Source organism: Vicia villosa, linkage group LG3 (genome assembly GCF_029867415.1).
Source record: "Vicia villosa cultivar HV-30 ecotype Madison, WI linkage group LG3, Vvil1.0, whole genome shotgun sequence".
Lineage (NCBI taxonomy): Eukaryota > Viridiplantae > Streptophyta > Magnoliopsida > Fabales > Fabaceae > Vicia > Vicia villosa.
Genome location: NC_081182.1, coordinates 94,650,291 through 94,671,526, shown reverse-complemented (window position 1 = coordinate 94,671,526; position 21,236 = coordinate 94,650,291). Strand labels below are relative to the sequence as shown.

At 33.9% G+C, this 21,236-nt stretch overlaps 2 protein-coding genes across 2 annotated transcripts; both read left to right on the top strand.

The window, feature by feature from the left end:
* The first annotated feature begins 4,356 nt into the window (after window positions 1-4,356).
* Window positions 4,357-6,797, top strand: LOC131658595 (uncharacterized). The gene is made up of 3 exons (XM_058927872.1): window positions 4,357-5,019; window positions 5,173-5,896; window positions 5,974-6,797. The coding sequence occupies exons 1-3, from the start codon at window positions 4,357-4,359 to the stop codon at window positions 6,795-6,797; spliced, it is 2,211 nt and encodes a 736-aa protein (XP_058783855.1).
* Window positions 6,798-14,370: 7,573 nt separating this feature from the next.
* LOC131662184 (CBL-interacting serine/threonine-protein kinase 10-like) lies at window positions 14,371-16,783 on the top strand. Its single transcript, XM_058931894.1, has 2 exons — window positions 14,371-14,500; window positions 14,704-16,783. The coding sequence occupies exon 2, from the start codon at window positions 15,067-15,069 to the stop codon at window positions 16,450-16,452; it is 1,386 nt and encodes a 461-aa protein (XP_058787877.1). The 5' UTR covers window positions 14,371-14,500; window positions 14,704-15,066; the 3' UTR covers window positions 16,453-16,783.
* Window positions 16,784-21,236: the final 4,453 nt, after the last annotated feature.

Genomic DNA, 21,236 nt, shown 5'->3' with positions numbered 1-21,236 from the left:
GGACTGAAGTAACTTCGTTAATAGTGGACCAAGATAAAAATAATTGTGTTCATCTATTTTTATTCACCTGTTAGCTTTGTGTTTTGAATTGCGAAAAAATTATATTTGGTGCAACCTGATTCAAACCTCCTATCTTGTGTTTCACGCACCTTCATAAAACACTAAGTGCAAGATCAATAGAGCTTTCACAACTCCAGTTCCTTTTATTTGATTGCATTGACTTTGTTTAACCCTTCATAGTAAAACTTAGACATTTTGCTTTTTCTTCCTTCTTGATTGATGATACTTGTGACTCATTTTTCCTTATTCAGTTGTCATCATTAAAAATTCAAAAGACTTTTAGTCGCCACACCATATATTACCACATTAATGTTTCTCCTACATGTCCATATTGCGTTGGAAATGTTGAAACTTTCATCTATTGCATACTACTTTGATCATGACTTTATCAATTTGGCGTGCGTGTTTCATATCAAATATCCCTAAAAAGTTTCTTAAAGTTGATAGTGTGAATTTCTTAAGTTTTATACAAAATGTGGCTATTAAGGTAGGTGATATAGTGTTTTGAATTATATGGAGGACGCGAAGCACAAAAAATAAACTTGTTTTTAAGGAACACAATCATCTTTTACATCTACAATTGTTTCAGTGCTTTTATATCATCACATATCACATCGAAAATTTGGCAACTCAAATATTTCTCCTCTTCTGACTTCCAAGAAAAATGTGTTGACAACAAGCAAATTATGATGGTCTGATGTGCAACTTGGATGACCACTTCCAATTTGATTGTTATTGTAGTGTGACTTTTAAAATAATTTACATGCAAAGATTCAAGCCATCTTGATTAAAATTTCTCATGTTGGAATGTAAGCTTTAAGAAAATCATGTGCTTTTCTTTTTATTTCTTCCGTGTCATTCATTTAGTGGTGAAGAAAGTATCAAAATTTCTTTATTATACTTATTTTTTAAAACTAATTCAAAGTTATATATCTATAATCTATAATATAAGAAAATTAGATGCTCTGGAAAATATCATTTTAACCTTTTGTCTTTGTCTGCCACCTCATCATTTTAGGGGCATTTTGTGTCCAAAATTTATTTTTTGTAACTAAATTGTACTTTTGATTCTAAATTGTACTTTTGTAACTAAATTGTACTTTTGGTTTAAATTGTACTTTTGCAACTAAATTGTACTATTTTAGAGGTATTTTTTGAATTTTTTATGCATGTACCACCTTTTTGCAACTTTATACCCAATATACCACACTTTTGGAACAAATTCCCAATATATCATGTTTTCAAAAAAATTTCGTTATTGGTATAGAACCTCCGCCAATTGGATGGGCGGATGTGTGTTAACTTTTTTGGATCCGCCAATGGGAAGGGCGGAAGTGTATAAATTTTAATAGGCTCCGCCCATTGCTATGGCGGAAGCCTTAAAACGTATTTTTTTTTCTAATTCTAATTTTTGAATTAATATATGTTATATATTTTTTGTTTTAAATATAAAAAATAATGCAATTAATTTTTTTAATTTTAAAATAAATTGAATTAAAATATATTAAATAATATTTACATAAATAAAATACTTTTAATTGATAAATTAAATTACAATGCAATTAAAAAAAATAAAATTACAATAAAGTAAAGTAAACGGTATTTAATTGCCGCCTCGACCCGGTCGGCGTAACCGTTGGTTGGTTCCACAATTAGGAGGATGTCCATCTCTCGTACTTCTTCTACGAGGCTCTTCATCATTTGCAGGTTGAGTAGAAGGACCTATCTCATATCCGCGATCATATAATTCTTCGACCATTTCTTCATTGATAAAATCAGCCGCCGTCGCACTGCCATAACTCAATCTGGTCCCCTCGTTATTCCAATCCTGTTGAGTGGTGTTATGCATTGAGGTTTGCATGTTGACATAATTTTCTTGTGAAGGATTTGGGGTAAATTGTTGTGATTGAGAAAAAGGCATTTGTTGTTGGGGGGTTTGATAGTTGTGGTATTGTGGTTGGTTATAAGATGTAGATGGGTTATGTTGGGTAGTGGTATGTTGCATTTGGGTGTATTGGGGTGTTTGGTAGTGGTGTTGGTAGGTTGGGAAAGGGGTAGGTTGTGAGAATGGTGTTTGTGGTTGGGTGTATGAAGTATATGGGTTTTGGTGATGATAATGTTGGCTTGGGGTAAAAGGTGGTTGTGTTGGAATGAAATTTTGTTGGGTGTTATGAAAATGTTGTTGCATGTTAGGGATAGGTGGTCTGGATTGTTGGAAGTTTGAGGTGGAGGGTTGGCTACGAGGGTCAAACAAGTATCTATTCGGCGATAAATACAAATTTGACACAGTGGCATACCATGACATGTAGTTTGGACTCGGTTTACATTCTTGAGGCATGATTTCCCCCTGCAAGACAGTTTTATGGCGATTATACCATTGACGACGCTCATTCTTGTAATGGTCTTTCCAATCATCGTATGGCCATTGATCGGATAATTGACTTTTATGATACTCTTCCATGCAAGTTGGAGGACCCGGTATGCCTTGTTTAATGCCAAACTGGAGCTTAACCCTATCAGAATGATGCATTTCAACATAAGTGAAGCTTATGATAAAAGTTTTTGTACTCCACACGTCACTATCAGTTGGTTCCAGATCTTCGAGTTCGAGATAGGGCCTCCATGTAAACTGTTACATACAATTGTTTAGTTAAAAAATAGTTATATGAAATAGTATTAATTATTATAAGTGTTAAATATATTACATCAATCGGCTCGAAATGATCGATGAACGTTCGATATCCAGGAGCACAATGATAGGGTGTTTTTTCATAATTCATCCCATGTGCAGACCACCTAAAAAAAGAAATAATTAGTACCTAAAAAAATAAAGATATAATTGTAAAAAAAATTAAAACGTACTTAGTTGCATATGGAAAAATGTATGGGTTACGATTCAATGGTGCCAGTCTCGGCATTCTCGACCACCCCCAGGCTTGAAGTAAGACTCCACAACCTGCAAAATTATGCACTTCTTTTTTGGCGCATCTACACAAGTGTCTGTACAGATGTGCTAGAGTTGCAGATCCCCAGCTATACTGACCTGTTTTATTAAAATCAGATAATAATGGTAAATACTGCAGATGTATAGTGTTACCATTAGTATCAGGAAATAATAGACCACCAAAAAGCAACAAAATATAAACTCTAGCTTTTTGTAAAATTTCTTCGACGGTGGAAGCATCGGTTAATGTCATTTGGTTTTCATATTTTTCTTTGAGCCAAGTCATTTTAATGAATTGGCCCTTTCTACTTGTGTTTGTTAATGGTTCACCCAGTAGTTCTTCAGCAATAGAATAAGACACGGCTGTAGATCCAGCTACTGCGAAACCATTAATACGTAAACCCATCAACATATGAACATCTTCAAGCGTAATGGTGCATTCACCGGTTGGTAGATGGAAAGTGTGGGTTTCTGGTCGCCATCTTTCGCATAAGGCTAGGAGGAATTTTCTATCTACGCCATAAGAGGTAATGTTTATGACATGGCCAAATCCCGCTTGTTGCAAATACAGGCGGATCATATCGTTGACTTCAACAAAACTATGTGACCGAGGACGAAATTTGTTTATATCCTGAAATACAATAATAACAACAAATAATTAATTTAACTAAAAATTATAACAAGCGAAGAAAAAAATTATAAAGATACTTACATATGCCATAATGTTGTTTGGTGTGCCTCGATGTTCTTCTCCGAGTGTTAACAAAGACATTTTTTTGTTATGAGGGTAAGAAATTGTAGGATAGAAATACTTGAAAAATGTATGAGAAGAAATAAAGTGGGAGTGAAATTGTATTGAGAAAGGTATTTGTATGAGAAAGGAATTTGAATTGAGAAATATAGAGTAAAAATTAAGAATAGTTGGTGTTAGATAGTAAATATTAATTGAATGTAATTTAATTCGTGACAGAAAATTCAAAATTTCGTTGACTTCATTAAGGTCCGCAGATCAAATGGGCGGACGCATTTATTTTTCTATGACTTCCGCAGCTGGAATGGGCGGATCAGTGTAATTTTGTCTGACCATTTAATGCTTTCCGCATCTGGAATGGGCAGACCCCATTTAATTTTGTTGACTTCCGCAGATTCATTGGGCGGATCTGTGTCTTTTTCCTGACATCCGCAGGACCATTGGGCGGAGCTGTAGGAGTGCATTTATTCAGCCAACGAGAATTAAAGTGTTGTATTAAAAATAGTTCAACCAATATTTCTCACACTCTTGCATTAATATTATCCATACTCTTGCTTCTATATTGTCCACACTCTTGCATCTAAATTTTTCACAAAAAATTATGCCTATACAATATATTGTGAATGCTCACTACAAAGGAGAAATTCAGTCATCTGATGTTGTTGGGATTATTTTTGCAAACACAGAAATTTGTCGTTTGAAGATAAGCAGAAATCCTAATTTTGGTTACCTGCGGAGTAGGTTGGAATCAAAGTTGCAAGCTGGTTCGATTTCACAAATTATTTATCGAAATGTAATTTTATTCGGTAATGATAATGTGAAATTTGTTCCTCTGAAGGTCCGAGACAATGATGATGTCGAAACAATGTTTGCGAACCATGAAATTACTGGCTTTGATTACATTGATCTCTACATAAAATTTCAGAGAGTTGAACAAGAAAATGCAGCAATAATTCCTAATGAAAATGTTGAAGAAGACGATGATGAAGAAACTGAAGCACAAGTTGATGATTTATTTACCACTTTGTTCGAAACAGATGCAATCAATGAAGAGGAGCAACAAATTCCAGTTGAAAATGTGTATTGTCCACCGCCCCACCTTACAACATTGCAACTAACTGAAGACCAACCTTCGTTTGCATGGCCACGGGATCCCCGTCTTCCGATGGAAGGTGACATAACAGTGGGTAACCAGTTTAAAACAAAAGCCGAATGTGTTCGAGCCATCTCTAAATATCATATGAAACAATGTATTGATTTCAAGGTGAATTTTTCTGACAAAAAAAGATATGAAATATGTTATAGAAACGCTACATGCAAGTTTCGACTTTTGGCGTCCTTTCGAAAGAGGAGCGACCTATGAGAGATAGGCATTATGAACCCACTACATAGTTGTTCAACAACTATGTTCAATCAGGATCATAGGCAACTTAGCTCTCAGATAATGTGTCAACATTTAATGCCCCTTGTTGATAAGGACCCTTCAACTAAGGTGAGCGTATGTATTAGTGAGATTGTGTCTGAATTCAAATTTACTCCGTCGTACAAGAAAACATGGATTGCAAGGAATAAGGCTATCGAACAGGTATACGGTAACTGGGAGAATTCATACAATGAGCTGCCACACTACTTGTTAGCTCTCAAGAAATTTGTTCCTGGTATAGTGGTAGAAATGAAAACACTTCCCGTATATACAGATGACGGAACTGTTGTCAATGGAAAACAAATTTTCCATCGACTTTTCTGGGCATTCCAACCAAGCATTAAAGGGTTTGCATATTGCAAACCTATACTTCAGGTTGATGGTACCTGGTTATATGGTAAGTACAAAGGTACCCTACTAATGGCGGTAGCTCAAGATGGAAATAGTAATATCTTTCCAGTTGCTTTTGCTCTCGTGGAGGGGGAGACCGCAGATGGTTGGGGTTTCTTTCTAAAGAACTTGAGAATGCATGTAGCCCCTCATCTTGGGTTGTGTTTGATTTCAGACAGGCATGCATCAATTGAAAGTGCTTACAATAATCCAGAGAATGGTTGGCATGAGCCTCCATCTGTACATGTCTATTGTATCAGACATATCACACAAAATTTCATGAGGGAGATCAAAGACCGTACCCTCCGAAAAAAAGTTATCAATATGGGTAAGTATAAATTTCCTATTATTATATTTGGTAAATTATATGTATATGTTAGTAACCCATTTTTTTGTAATTATCAGGGTACGCTTTGAACCAACCAACATTCCACTACTACCGAAATGAAATTGGTATGGCTAATGGTGATGCTTTAAGATGGCTAGACAATATTCCATTGGAAAAGTGGACGAGGGCATTTGATGGAGGTCGGCGTTGGGGTCACATGACAACAAACCTGGTGGAATCGATGAACTCGGTATTCAAAGGGACACGTAATCTACCTATTACGGCATTGGTGCGTGCAACATACTATAGGATGGGAACACTTTTTGCTGAAAGGGGTGCTAAGTGGAGTGCAGTATTGAGTTCTGGACAAACATTTACAGAAAGTTGCATGAAGGTGATGAAAGAAGAAACGGCAAAATCCAGCACGCATCATGTAAGAATATTTGACTATAACCATAACACTTTCAGTGTGAAGGAGACAATGGACCATGGTGAAGGAAAGCCTATGGGAGATTACAAGGTAAACCTAAGAGATCTTTGGTGTGACTGTGGAAAGTATCAAGCTTACTGTGTTCCTTGTTCACACGTTATTGCTGCATGTTCTGTGGTGCGCCAAGACGCCTATGCTCTACTGTCCGACGTTTACAGAGTCTCAAACTTATTCGGTGTTTACAGCACAAGTTTTCCAGTACTACCATTAGATGAGTATTGGCCCTCCTTTGAAGGAGATCAAATTTGTCACAACCCATTGATGCGAAGGAACAAGAAAGGCCGTCCGGTGAGCTCACGTATTAGAAAGGAAATGGACAAGTATGATAAGTTAGAGAGAAAATGTGCGTTGTGTCGTCTTCCTGGTCACAACCGAACGAATTGTCCAAATGTTGGAACCAGTAATGCATAGTGTTTTATATTGTTGTTAAATTTTATGCACCATTATTAATACAATGTCGTCTTTCGCATTTAACATAATTACAATTACGACAACACAGATCTTTCGCATTTAACATAAATAACATTACAATTACGACAACACAGATCTTTCGCATTTAACATAAATAACATTACAATTACGACAACACATATAACATATATTAAAATAGATAAAAACACTCAACATCAACATTCAAATTCAACAACATTAGTTGATCTAAACCAACATAATTACCAAACACATCAACATATCTAGGAGATTACCACCGTCAACACAATATCATCTGGTCCTAACATCATCATGAGGACACAAGCATCATTTACCACGGGTCTCCAAGAACGAGTTACTCCATTTGGGCCAGACACTTTAACTGACCTTTCAATTTTCCTAATCTTTTCACCCTCAACGATGTGCTCATCTAACCAGCGGAGCAAGTGCCTCTGAAGATGCTCAAAGGTCTGTGTGTTCCAAAGTGTGATCTTCATCGGAGGCTTTACTGCCGAAAATATAACATGTGCATCTCTTTTCATCATGGGAAACGTTGGTAACATTGTTGCAGTGGTGAGTGTTGTGAGTACCAGCTCATGAAGACACTGCTATTTATAAGGACAAGGTTGAAATATAAAATAATAAAATAATCAAAATCTCCGCCCATTGTAGTGGCGGATCTGAAATTAAATAATAAAATAATCAAAAGCTCCGCCCATTGCAGTGGCGGATCTGAAATTAAAAAATAAAATATTTAAAAACTCCGCCCATTACAGTGGCGGATCTGAAATTAAATAATAAAATATGAGTCATGCTAACATGTGCCCCAAGGGCACAGGTTAAGGATACTATAAATAGAAAAAGTTAAATATAATTAAATACAATAAAGTCATATTTAAAGTTTCAATACATTAAATGCACGCATTTTAAGAAAAAAATTCTATAAATATTTCATAACATGTGCGGATGTGCCCTTGGGGCACATGTTAGCTTTTACCATAAAATATTTAAAAACTCCGCCCATTGCAGTAGCGGTACTGATAATTGCAGTGATATACCAGTATTTAAAATTTATAATTAATAATAATATGATTAATATATAATAAAATAATTTAATTAAATAATCAAAATTTTTATAAACATGTTGTGAAATTAATATTATATTTTATTATAATCTTTTTAATATATATTAATGGTTTATTATTCAATTATAATATTTATTATATTATTTAAATTTGTTTTTAATTTAATTAAAATTTTCAAAAAAAAAAATAACGAAAACACTACTCCGCCCATTCAAAGGGAGGATGTTCATAAAAAAAGAGAGGCTCCGCCCATTCAAAGGGCGGATGCTCTATAAAACAGGTTTTTTTTTTGAAAACATGGCATATTGGGAAAAAGTTTGAAAAGTATGGTATAATGGGTATAAGTTTCTAAAAAGATGGCAGGACAATAAAAAATTCGTATTTTGTGTCCAAAATTTACTTTTTACATGTGTAAAATAATTAAACACTTTCGGTGCATGATTATTATTCTCTTTTTTTAGTTCACAAGTAAATTAGTTTCTAAAATATATGTTATTAGTTTAATTATGTGTCAAATGTTTATTATGGGTCAAAGTCAAATTCTATTATCAATCTAAATATTTTTATAAATGATGCCTACAAAAAATAATATTTGTGTACTGAGTAAAATATATTTGATCTATGTATTTTCATAAATGGTGTTATTTTTATATAAATGAAAAAATCTATTATTGATCTAAATATATTTATATACGAAAATTTACTATTGATCTAGATATTTTTGTAAATGATACCTAAACATCAGGGCTAACCCAATCAATTCAGAGACCCTGTTTGAATAAAAAAATGGGCCTAATAAAAATATTTACACCGCGGATTATATCGACTATGAAGTAAAAAATACATTTTATTCATAAATAAAATTACTTACGAGTTGATTTAATTCAGAATAATTAGATAAAAAAATAAAATCCTATTCAATTTCATAAAATTTAATTTAAATTAACTTTCTAAATTTATTTGGATATGTTTGACACCCCCTAATTATATTGTATATTACTTGTAACAGTTAATTTATTTTAGATTTATAGTTTACGGTTTGCACTTTTTCCTAATAAATTGTATACGTTTTAAATTATATATACTCCAGGAGTATAGTGATAAATATTACATACTTTTTAAATTAAAAAAAGTGTATAATTAATATAAGAATTTCTTAAATATTAGAATGTTAATTTGATTGTCTGTAGGCTAGCTTTTCGTTTTACTAGAGATTAAGGGCCCATATCATTACACATAAAAAGAGTATAACTTTTTATAATTATTTAACTAAAAATGCATTGATTTTTACATGCTATTTAAATATTGAGACCCCATGTTGTAGCATTTGTACATGCACATGGTAGGCACTAGTAAACATAAATAATATTTGTATATGAAAAAAAATCTATTGATCTAAATATTTTTATATACGAAAGATGGTACTTATGATCCAAATATTTATGATCCAAAAATAGTATACGAAAAAAAAATTATTATTGATCTAAATATTTTTATATACGAAAAATTACTATTGCTCTAGTTATTTTTGTAAATGATACCTAACCATAAATAATATTTGTATACGGGAAAAAATATATTATTGATCTCATGGCCGTCTCAATTTTTTGGAGGCCCTGTGTAGATTAGTCATGGTTCAATCATGACAAAATAATTAGAGGCCCTATTTACCCTCATTTTAAAGTGGCAAAGATTTATGAGGCCGTATTTAGTTACGATTTAATCGTAAAATATTTGAGGCCCTGTGCGGTAGCCCGCCTTGCACGCCCTTAAAGACGGCCCTAATTGATCTAAATATTTTTATATACAAAAAATGGTATTTATGATCCACAAAATTTTGATTCAAAAATGGTATACAGGAAAAAAATTTACTATTGATCTAAATATTTTTATATACAAAAATTTACTATTGATTCAGATATTTTTTGATACCTAAACATAAATAATATTTGTATACGGGGAAAAAATTATTATGGATCTAAACATTTTTATATACGAAAGATGATATTCACGATCCAAATATTTATGATCCAAAAATTGTATATGAGAAAAAAAAATCTAATATTGATTTAAATATTTTTACATACGAAAAAAATTATTATTGATTTAAATATTTTTTTTTAGTTTTTAACCTTCTATTTAAAATAAATATATTATGTAAAAAATGCGCGTACCAGACCAGAACCTGTGCGTATGCACGGGTTTGTTACTAGTTTGATTAAGAATTGAGACATCTTTATCAACTACATTCTCAAAGATGAAAACTCTTAGAGCATAAATATCGGGGGTGGTATTTGCCACATGTACCACTTGTGTCAGAATAGTATGGATAATTGAATGCAAATGGTGTAGTATTACATAACCACCGTATCCAAATAATGTTACGGTGTTTTTCAATTTTTTATTATATTAAATGTTAAGTTAGTGTATATTGTGTGATTAGTGAGACCCATTTTAATGTTTTAGATGGGTAGTATGAATATTTACAAATTTTAATTAGGTGGTTTAAATCAGTGTTTTAAAAACCGGACCGAACCGACCGGTCGGACCGGGAACCGGCCAGGTAACCGGTCTGGTTCAATAGTCGGATCGGGTATGCCATCAAACTGGTGGAAACCGGTGAAAACCTGGAAAACCGGCGGTTTAATTGTTTTTTTTTAAACTTTTTTTTTACTTTATTTTAAAAAAAAATTTAATTTTTTTTTTAACATTTCTTTTAAATTTTTAAAATTTAGTAGTGTATTACTTAAATAGCATTCTCAGATAGTTTTTTTCGTTAGTGACAAATTAAAAACTTTATTGTCTATTTGTTATCTTTGCTAATAAATTTTCTTAAATAACATAAACATATTGAATTTTATTTGATTTTTTTTATAGGAGGATTCTATTTTGAATTAAATTTGGTACACATTGGAGTTATTTTGTTATAAACTATTCAATTAGATTATGTTGTAATTAAACTTTGTTTGCAATTAGACTTTGTAATTTTGTACTATTTTGTTATGTGTGATACTTTGTTTAAAATTTGAATTTAAGTTATGAAATTGTGAATTTATGATATGATATTTTTAAAAAATTTAAGAGCTCGTTATATTTTTTTAGAGACTGAATCATTCGGTTCGACCGGTTTTATACCTATATAATGACAGGTCTATTCAACCGAGTTATCCGGTTTAATCCGGTTTGATCGTGCGGTTCGACCAATGACCCAGTGGTTCGATCGATAAACCAGTGACCCAGTACCCTCACCGGTTCAATGACCGGTCCGATTTTTAAAACACTGATTTAAATAATTGAGAAGTGTGAAATAATATATTATATTAAATAGGATCCATTTATACCACCAAATAGGTGATATGGATGTGGATGCTCTTATGCAAATATCCTATGAAATTATATGCAAATCGCGTGAATTCTCTGGTAAGATGACGCATAAATCATTGTTTTCTCTCTCTCTCTTCATCGATTTTAACAAATAATTTACTTTTTGTTTTTTTCTCTCTCTCATAAAACACGTGTCTAAAAATATAGGTGAAGTTAATAGTAGTATTGATTTTAGAGTAGTACTATCCTTTCTTGAGTTGATCGAAGATATATATAGAGATAAATGGTAGTGAGTCTCGGTGTTTTGGTGTCGGCAGAGGGATACGAATAAGGATCCAGAGTCTCTGAACTCTCATCAAATCTTGAGAAGCCTAGCTATTGGAGCAAGTCTGTTTTAATGTTGGTGTTTTTTAGTTATGATCCTTCAATTTGTAGGTGCAATTGCTATAATTTAATACTGTTTCATGGTGATTATGGTTCTGATATCTTCACTGTGCAGCTGGTCTGTGGCTGCATTCCATGCTTGATATCATACATTTATGCTGTATGGAAATTGGCATGTCTCATGCCTTTGGTAATGGAATTGTTTTTTGCTGTTTCAAAAAAAAAATATATAGAGATAAATGATTTGTAAACAAATCAAAATGAATAGGCGCGTGTTTGTTTTCACGTTGAAAACAAAACAACGCAACTCACCACTCTTGGGGTATGATAAATGGAGCTGTGAGGCAGTTCCAAAGAGATGCCAGATTATTCCACTAAAACAAAGAAATCTCCTTGAATTTCTTAAAAACTGCCCATGTGTACTTTGAAACAATACAAAATTAATATTACTAGCTTTTTTTGGTTACAAAATTACTAATCCTTTTAAATATGAATATTAAAAATAACCTTGAGGGTGTAAAATGTCGGTAAAAAAAATTGTCATTTATTCATTGCAAATCCGCCCCACACGCTAAGGAAGTATTTGGGACCCACAAACTTGCACAATAGGACTATTTTAGTGTCTTCCATAATCAAATAAATATATTATCAAAAACTATATTATAATTTAAAATTATATATATATATATATATATATATATATATATATATATATATATATATATATATATATATATATATATATATATATATATATATATATATAAGGAGGGATATATTTACTCCAAGAGTAAGTTATCAACACTTACTCCACATCTTAACCATTGATTTTTCTCAATCTAATGGTTAAAATTAATGAGTAATTAAATGTGGAAAGAGAAAACTAATACTCATTAATTTTAACCATTAGATTGAGAAGAATTAATGGTTCCACATCTTAACCATTGATTTTTCTCAATCTAATGGTTAAAATTAATGAGTAATTAAATGTGGAAAGAGAAAACTAATACTCATTAATTTTAACCATTAGATTGAGAAGAATTAATGGTCAAGATGGGGAGTAAGTGTTGATAACTTACTCTTGGAGTAAATATATCCCTCATATATATATATATATATATATATATATATATATATATATATATATATATATATATATATATATATATATATATATATATATATATATAGGCGGAGCCAGCATGCGGCGACCTCGAGCAGCTGCCCAGGCTCCCCTTCTTCTCACCTTCCATTTTCATGCACCTTCTTTTCTCTAAAACCCTTCCATTTTCACTCACATTCTTCTCTTCCCTTTTCACCCTTTTCTTTTATCATGTCTCCCAAATCAAAGGTTCTTAAAATCATTGCAAACTCTTTTCTTAATTTAATTATGGAATATTTTGTGATGTAATGAAGAGTTTCAAAAATTGATAAAAATTGAGTTAGAAAGGAACAAATGGTATGATGTTAAGGTTTACAAAAGGACAAATGCTAGAGACATGTAAGAATTGGGTTGATGATTGTTGTTGTTGTAGGTTGTAGTTTATGTATCAGTATCGAATTGTTGTCGTTACTATCGTTTTGTAACTTGCACACTAAGTGTTTGGTAAATTGCTCCAACCAAGTTTCTTTTCCTTTTTCGCTTCTGTTTTTTATTGAATTGTTGTTATTGATTGATTCACTTGCTGAACTTGTGAAGGAAGGAAGAAATTATTGAAGCAAGCTCTTTTATTCTGGAGTCATATTCACCATGTGATAATGTCGAGATTTTGAAACAAACTCTTTTAAACAATAAAGTGAGTTACAACTTACAAGCTCTACCTTGCTCAGCTTGTTTAGTTGAACTTAGTAAATATGTGTGATATGTTATGGTTTATTACGAACTTGTGATATGTTTTGTTGAAATTATTTACTAGGTTGTTGCGTATTATTACCACGGTTTGATTCTTGACGAAGGAAATACAGAGAAATCACATGGGATGATTGTGGCTGCATTGCAAACAGCAGATAAATACTTCATAGAAAGCAATAAGTTATGTGAGACATTCGATGCGGCTCCTCCATTTTTAAGGTTATCTATTGTCTTCCTTTTTACATAATGATATGCTTATCGCGCACACGAAAGCTATGTGATTGTGTTTATAATAAGCTTACAATATTTTAGCAATATCTTATGGTACACTTGTAGAGAAAGATACATGTTTCAAGAACTTATGATCCTTGCTTATTTTCTGCAAGAGCCTTTAACAATTTTTTGTCAAATATCTGTTATGGTTCGTCAAAAAATTATTATGTCAAATACTGTCTTGGTAGAAAATTATGAAGCCAGTAAAAACTTACCCATGCTTCATAATTTTTCTGGCTACGCCAATATATATATATATATATATATATATATATATATATATATATATATATATATATCAATTAAGTTGATTTAGTCTAATATTTATCATTCTTTTATACTACTTGATATTTTTTACACGACTATCTACTAAACTAACTTAATTAAATATTTATTACATTTTTATATTAAATATCTTATATTAGATATAAAAGTATAATAAATATTACTTGAGATACTCACAAGACAGCTTGATAGAATGTTAAATTCGATATTATTAAGTTGAATATTTTATTTATATTTATATTTAAATTTATTGTAATTGTTATCTTTGTCACTTTTTCTAAAAAAATAAAATGAAAGTTAACATAGTTTAAAGTCTTAAGTAGCTTTTTTTTTTTAAAATTAAAACTATATACTCCATTTAACTAATTAAACCATTCGGTTTCTTAATCCTTGGTCAAAATCTTTCACTTCATCATACAAACATTTCTCTGCGTTTCTTCATCTTCCCTTTGTTACAATCGCTTCACCCCCAAATTCTTAAGGTTACTTTATTATTACTAGTTTTCATCTTCACCTTCAATTTACAGTTTCATCTTTTGCATGTTCCTGATTCTTCTTGATCATCAATAGAATCGTTGATTTCATTGAGCTCAATTCTGATTTATCTTCATCAATTTGATATAATTTTTTCCAATTATGAACAGTTATTGAGGTTGTGAAGTTTCTCAATTTGTTTGTTTTTCAGATTCTATCTGTTGAAATTGAAGTAAATTTTGCTGAAAAAGACACTTCTGGAATGCCTAAAAGATGCAAGTTTTTGATTCCAACTATAAGGTGTTATTGTTGTTCTCACTGTATCATTTGATGATTGAAAAGAGTGAATCACAAATTTACATTAGCTATTCCTTGATGCACAATTGGCACACAAGTTTTTTCATAATGCCTGTTCTGCTGATTCGTGATCGATGCGAAGATGGTTGAAATCGAGACTCGATACATGCTTTTCTTATATATATGTAGATAGATATATACAGTGTAGTAAATGGTACAGAGTTTTAAGTGGGATTAGAAGTTAGTGTAAAGTATTATACTGGTTTATGGTTTAGTAATGGAGAGTAGTGATATGGAACCGAATGTGTTAATGGAACGGTACGAGTTGGGGAGATTGCTTGGTCAAGGGACGTTTGGGAAGGTTTACTATGCACGGAGTAAGGTGACTAACCAGAGTGTTGCGATTAAAGCGATAGAGAAAAATAAGGTTATGAGAACGGGTCTAGTTGATCGAATCAAGCGTGAGATATCGGTTATGAAATTGGCTAGGCATCCTAATATTATACAGCTTTTTGAGGTTATGGCGACGAAGACTAAGATTTACTTTGTTATCGAGTATGCTAAAGGCGGTGAACTTTTCAACAAGGTTTCGAAAGGTAAACTCAAAGAAGAAGTTGCGCATAGATATTTTAAGCAGTTGATCAATGCGGTTGATTTTTGTCACAGTAGAGGTGTGTATCATCGAGATATTAAGCCTGAAAATATTCTGTTGGACGAAAATGGGAATCTAAAGGTTTCTGATTTTGGGTTAAGTGCTCTTGTGGAGTCAAATCAAGAGGATAGTATGCTCCGTACGCCTTGTGGCACTCCGGCCTATGTTGCTCCTGAAGTTATCAAAAGAAAAGGGTATGACGGCGCGAAAGCCGATATTTGGTCATGTGGAATAGTTCTGTTTGTTTTATTGGCAGGTTATCTCCCTTTTCATGACTCGAATTTGATTGAGATGTATAGGAAGATAAGCAAAGCAGAAATAAAATATCCTAGTTGGTTTCGGCCTGAAGTTTGCAAGCTATTAGGCGATATATTGAATCCGAAACCTGATACTAGGATTTCCATAGCTGAGATTAAGGAACATTCTTGGTTTAAAAATGAACCAAATCCTAGGAATAAAAAACCACAAGTGGAAAACAGCACTCTTTCTGCTTCTTCTTCCAGTACAGTTGTGACTGATGAAAACGACAGTCCAGAAGCGGAAGAAGCAAAGGAAGAGCCGTTTGTGCCGACCAGTATAAATGCCTTTGATATTATTTCCCTTTCGGTTGGTTTTGATCTTTCTAGATTCTTTAAAGACGATGTTCAGAAAAAAGAAGCAAGATTTAGTTCGAAACTACCTGCATCAGTCATCATCTCGAAGATGGGAGACATTGCTAAGCAACTAGGGATGAAAATTCAGAAAAAAGCCGCTGGTTTGTTGAAATTGGAAGGATTGAGTGAAGGTAGAAAAGGGGTTTTATCGATTGACGCAGAGATCTTTGAGGTTACTCCTAATTTCCATTTAGTCGAGGTGAAAAAATCGAATGGAGATACATTGGAATATCAGAAAATTCTGAAAGAGGATATTAGGCCTGCTCTTCAGGATATTGTTTGGGTGTGGCAAAGTGACCAACCACTGCAATCTCAACAATCAGATCGACAGCTACAGATACATGACCAGCAGCAATGACAGCCGCAGTCATAATACATTCTCAGTGATCAGGATCAACGCCGCTCCAAATTTAGCGCTCAGAGAGTGCTGAAATAGGTATTTACAGGTTTGGTTGTAAAAGTTGAACTCGTCCTTGCAGGATATGAGTGGACTACTTACCAACCGAAGTGCGAGTATATTTCATGACAACGCCCTTTTCCTTTTTCGAAGAAAAAAAATCTCAATTGAGGACATATATGATATAGCATTTCATGATGCCATGTTTTTTTTCAATCATGTTAAGATTTAACTGTCTCCTTCTGTTGACCTTAATTTAGTAGAGATTCTGTTTGCAAAGTACATTTCTCAATTTTGTTGTATAATGAGTTTTATTGAACTTTTGTCCATTTTTAACTTGATGATAATAGAATCTTAATGGAGAGACTCTTATACAACCATGGTTTTAAATTGTAGTCCGCAACCATAATTGCGCCCACAATATTGCTGATGAGGTAGTTTCCACAACCGCATGGAACCAAAATTATATAGTGATTTAAAATCACGCGTCTCGATGCATTAGGAACCAAATCTAACAACTACGGGAATATTTTTCAAATATTTTTATCAAAAATAAAAAATTCATAATTCTAAAACTCAATTTACTTATGTTTTAAAGAAACATATTAATGTTAAATATTTTTCAACCGTGTATTTCAAACACTTTTCAATCCAGATGTACGCCACAATATATGCAATATGCATTGCAGCAACTGCAATGACCACTGACCGCATTCACAATACCTGTAAGCGAATTGCATAATACGTTTTGCAGCAACCGTAATGATCGCATTCGTTTAACACCTGCAACCGGATTGCGACCTACAATGACCGTAATAACAACACTCGCAACCGAATTACAACCGTTGTTTAAAAACATGCATCTGATTTAAATGGAGAGACTCTTATCTTATTGCGGACAATCAAGGCAAATATAGAACAGTAGTTATGTGCTGCATGCCATGTGACCAAATATTGAGGGACCATGTTTGTATCTTAAACTTTCCTACTTTGTACATTTATCAAAAGCACTTTGGTCGAAGTGCAGCCCCATTTGTCAAAAGCAAAAGCTTGAATAAAAAGAAAAGAAAGGATTAAAATTAAAAGATAAATGAAGAGTTAATAGCTTGGTTTACAATTTACATGGTATCTCATTAGCATTTACTTCTGCCATGTAAGAAAAGTCACAAATCAATGAGATGCGTAAGATCAATGGTATTATTGGTTGTGGCGGTGTGATTCGAGGGGATATCAGTGAAGAAATAGTGGGTTTTTGAAATTTATTGGGAGAGGGGACCTTTATCTGGATGAACTATGGGGTCTTTATGAAGGGTTGCAGCTTGCTGGAAATATGCACTTTTGTAAGGTAGAGCTGAGGGTGGATTCATTGGTAGTGGTTCAGGATGTCAAAGAGAGGAGGAATATCCATCGAGGAGGGAATAATCTCGTGTTCAAGATAATTAGTATGTGGGATTGTTGTTTCAATTTTGAAAATATTGCCACAAAGAAAATTATCGGGATGAGTCGCGTACTAGGTCGCTTTCTTTAAGACGTTTCGCCGTACTGCCAATAATTATGCAAAGCAGTTCGAGATTCGACGACCTCTCCAGGATAAAACACTCTGTTCAGAGAATACGACTATCACTTGCACTGTGATGAATCATTCGAAGTACACCTTCAGATGGTATAACAACCAGACGTAGTATCTGGAATTAATCCAGTCGAAAATAGAAAAGAAAACATTTAGATGAAGCAGAGTAGAAAGAATGAAAAGAGAATTCGAATGTGAATTCTGTAGTGAGTTGTGAAGGATAGAAAAACACTTAGAAATGGGGGGTTTGAATAAGTGTAGCTTTAAAAACTTGTAAGATAAAAACTATTTGCACAATAATTTTTATCCTGGTTCGTTGTTAACTAAACTACTCCATTCCACCCCCTTGGAGTGATTTACCTCACCTGAGGATTTAATCCACTAATCACACTTGATTACAATGGTTTTCCACTTAGACAACTGCTAAGTCTTCTAGAGTATCCTGATCACAACCTGATCACTCTAGGAACAAACTGCTTAGACAACCTCTAAGACTTTTCTAGAGTATTCTGATCTACCTGATCACTCTAGTTCTTACAACTTAATGTAAACAAATTCTAAGAGTATTACAATGCTTCTTAAAAGCTATAATCACAACTGTGATATTTCTCTTAAAGTTTAAGCTTAATCTCACTATGATATTACAGCAGCAATAAGTGAGCTTGATGATGAAGTTTGAGAGCTTTTGAATTTGACAGCGTTTCTGTATAATGCGCAAGTGTTGTATATAGCTTCTCATCAGAACTTCATATTTATAGGCGTTTGAGAAGATGACCGCTGGGAGCATTTAATGCTTTGCGTAATCCGTACAACATTGCATTTAATGTTTCACTCTTTTGTCAACTACCTCGAGCCTTGTTTCCGCTGTGTCTACTGACGTTGCCTTTAATAGCTTCTAACGTTCCTTTTGTCAGTCAGCGTAGCCTGCCAGTCTAGTACTTGCTTCTGATCTGATGTTTGTGTAAACAACGTTTGAATGTCATCAGAGTCAAACAGCTTGGTGCAAAGCATCTTCTTGTCTTATGACCTTGAAGTGCTTCTGAGCGTGATACCATGAGAACTTCAGTGCTTCTGCTTCTGATCTCAAGTTCTTCTGATGCTTCCATAGACCCATGTTCTGATTCTGCTTGACCATCTTCTGATGTCTTGCCAGACCATGTTCTGATGTTGCATGCTGAACCTTCTGAGTCAGTGCTTCTTGCGCTGATTTTGTGCATACTCTTTATACAATTCCTGAAATGGAAATTGCATAGTATTAGAGTACCACATTATCTCATACAAAATTCATATACATTGTTATCATCAAAACTAAGAATATTGATCAGAACAAATGTGGAGCCTTTCTCCCAGCAACTGATAAAATAAATCAGATCATTTATCACATATTTCTCCCCCTTTTTGTCATAACATCAAAAACATAATAGATTCAGATGAAAAACAAGACAAACATATAGAAGAGAAGGATAATTATCATTAAGTTCAAGGAGAAAAGGTTCAGAAGTACAAGAGGAAGATGCAAAAACAGATGCAGCAAGGCAAAAAAAAATAGTCTAAGACTCAATCTAAGATGACCCTAGCTTGGACATGATCTTGGCCAGCATATCATGAATCCCACTGTTGCTCTCATTCTGCCTTTCCATGAAAGCACGAAATTCAGCATTGATTGTTCTCTGCTCATCCTGGTTCTTCTGAATGACTTCCAAAGTCCTTGCAAGACGAGAAGGTTCATCAGAAGAAGCTTCACAACTTCTAACCACAGGAATGGCATTGTGATCCGCAGCTTCCATGGTCAGATCATTTGCAGGATTTTCCTCAACAGGAATTGTTTCAGCAACATGATCAGCATCTGCTTCTTGCATAGAAGCGTCTCCATACTCTGCAGCAGGAACCTCGGAATCTCCATCTTCAAGCGCCTGAAGAATAGCAGCAAGATTCCTAGGGGCAGAAGAACCTTTAACTTCTGGTGGGTCAACAACTTCTGGAATGACCAAGCTTGGGTCTTCCTTAGAAATGTTTTCCCTCAGAAAGTCAAAGAGAGTCTTGAAATCTCCCAGCAGAACAGGGTATTGAGGCTTCCAAACCACAATTTCCCTGCAAGGATTTGCTTCCATTGCAGCAGCAATTCTTGCTTCTTCCAATTCATCCACAAATCTCTTTTCCTCAGCAGCAACACAGTTTCTGAGGGGATGATAGTAGATACCATTGTCACCCTCCAGAAGATAACTAGCATAACCAGGGGCAACAGCCACTAGTCTCTTCTGTACTCCCATTGCTCCTACTTGAAAATCCTGGCGAAAGCTTCTCCAGAGATTTCTTGTAGAAACATCATCAAGACCATTAAGGAAAGCATCCCTCAAAAGGTCCAGCCTGCTAATCACTTCATGTCTGAACAGCTCCAGGTAGATATGGGGTTCAGGTTCAGGAGGGTTGAAGGTGAATTTGTAGTCAGGGTAGAGAAGGCAGTAAGGGTTGGATTTTCTGGTAGGTAAGGGATGGGATAGAGAAGATGAAGGTGCAGTGGTTGAGGAAGAGGGAATATCAGTGAAAGAGGTTGATGAGGAAGGTATATCTGTAGGTGTGGAAAGGATGGTAGTTAAGGGGGTAGGGTTGAGAACTTGAGAAGATGATGGTGTTTGCAAGCTATTAGGTAAAGGTGATATAGGGGTAGGAGTTTGTGCAGGAGGAGGTGATTGAGGAATATTTGTAGAGATAAGGATATTTTGAGGTTCAGAAGGGGAAGGTTGGATAGGTGGAGGTTGGTACACTTGCCTGGAGAAGTTACCTGTTCTGATTGCCTCAAAGGAATCAACCTTAAGAGGGTCATAAGTGACCTTCTGCCTTGTTTCTCTCTTGACAGCTTCTTCTGCAGCCTTTCTCTTTAGCCTTTTCTCTCGCTTCTTCTTATCCTCCTTCTTGAGGTCAGCTTGAGAAGGAAGCACTCTTCCACGAATCCATGCAGGATCAATAGACGATGAATTTCTCACAGAAGCCTCCAAATAGAATTTAACAGCCTGGCAAAGTTCTGCATGAAATAGAGTAGAGAAGCCTGCAACAGGAATTCTTCTGTATTCAATGTCAAAGGGAACAGCAGATATTTCCTTAACAAGTTCCATTCTCAGCAAGTCAAGACTATTGAAGATAGAACCCCGAGTGACTCTAAAGAAGTTAGGTGTTC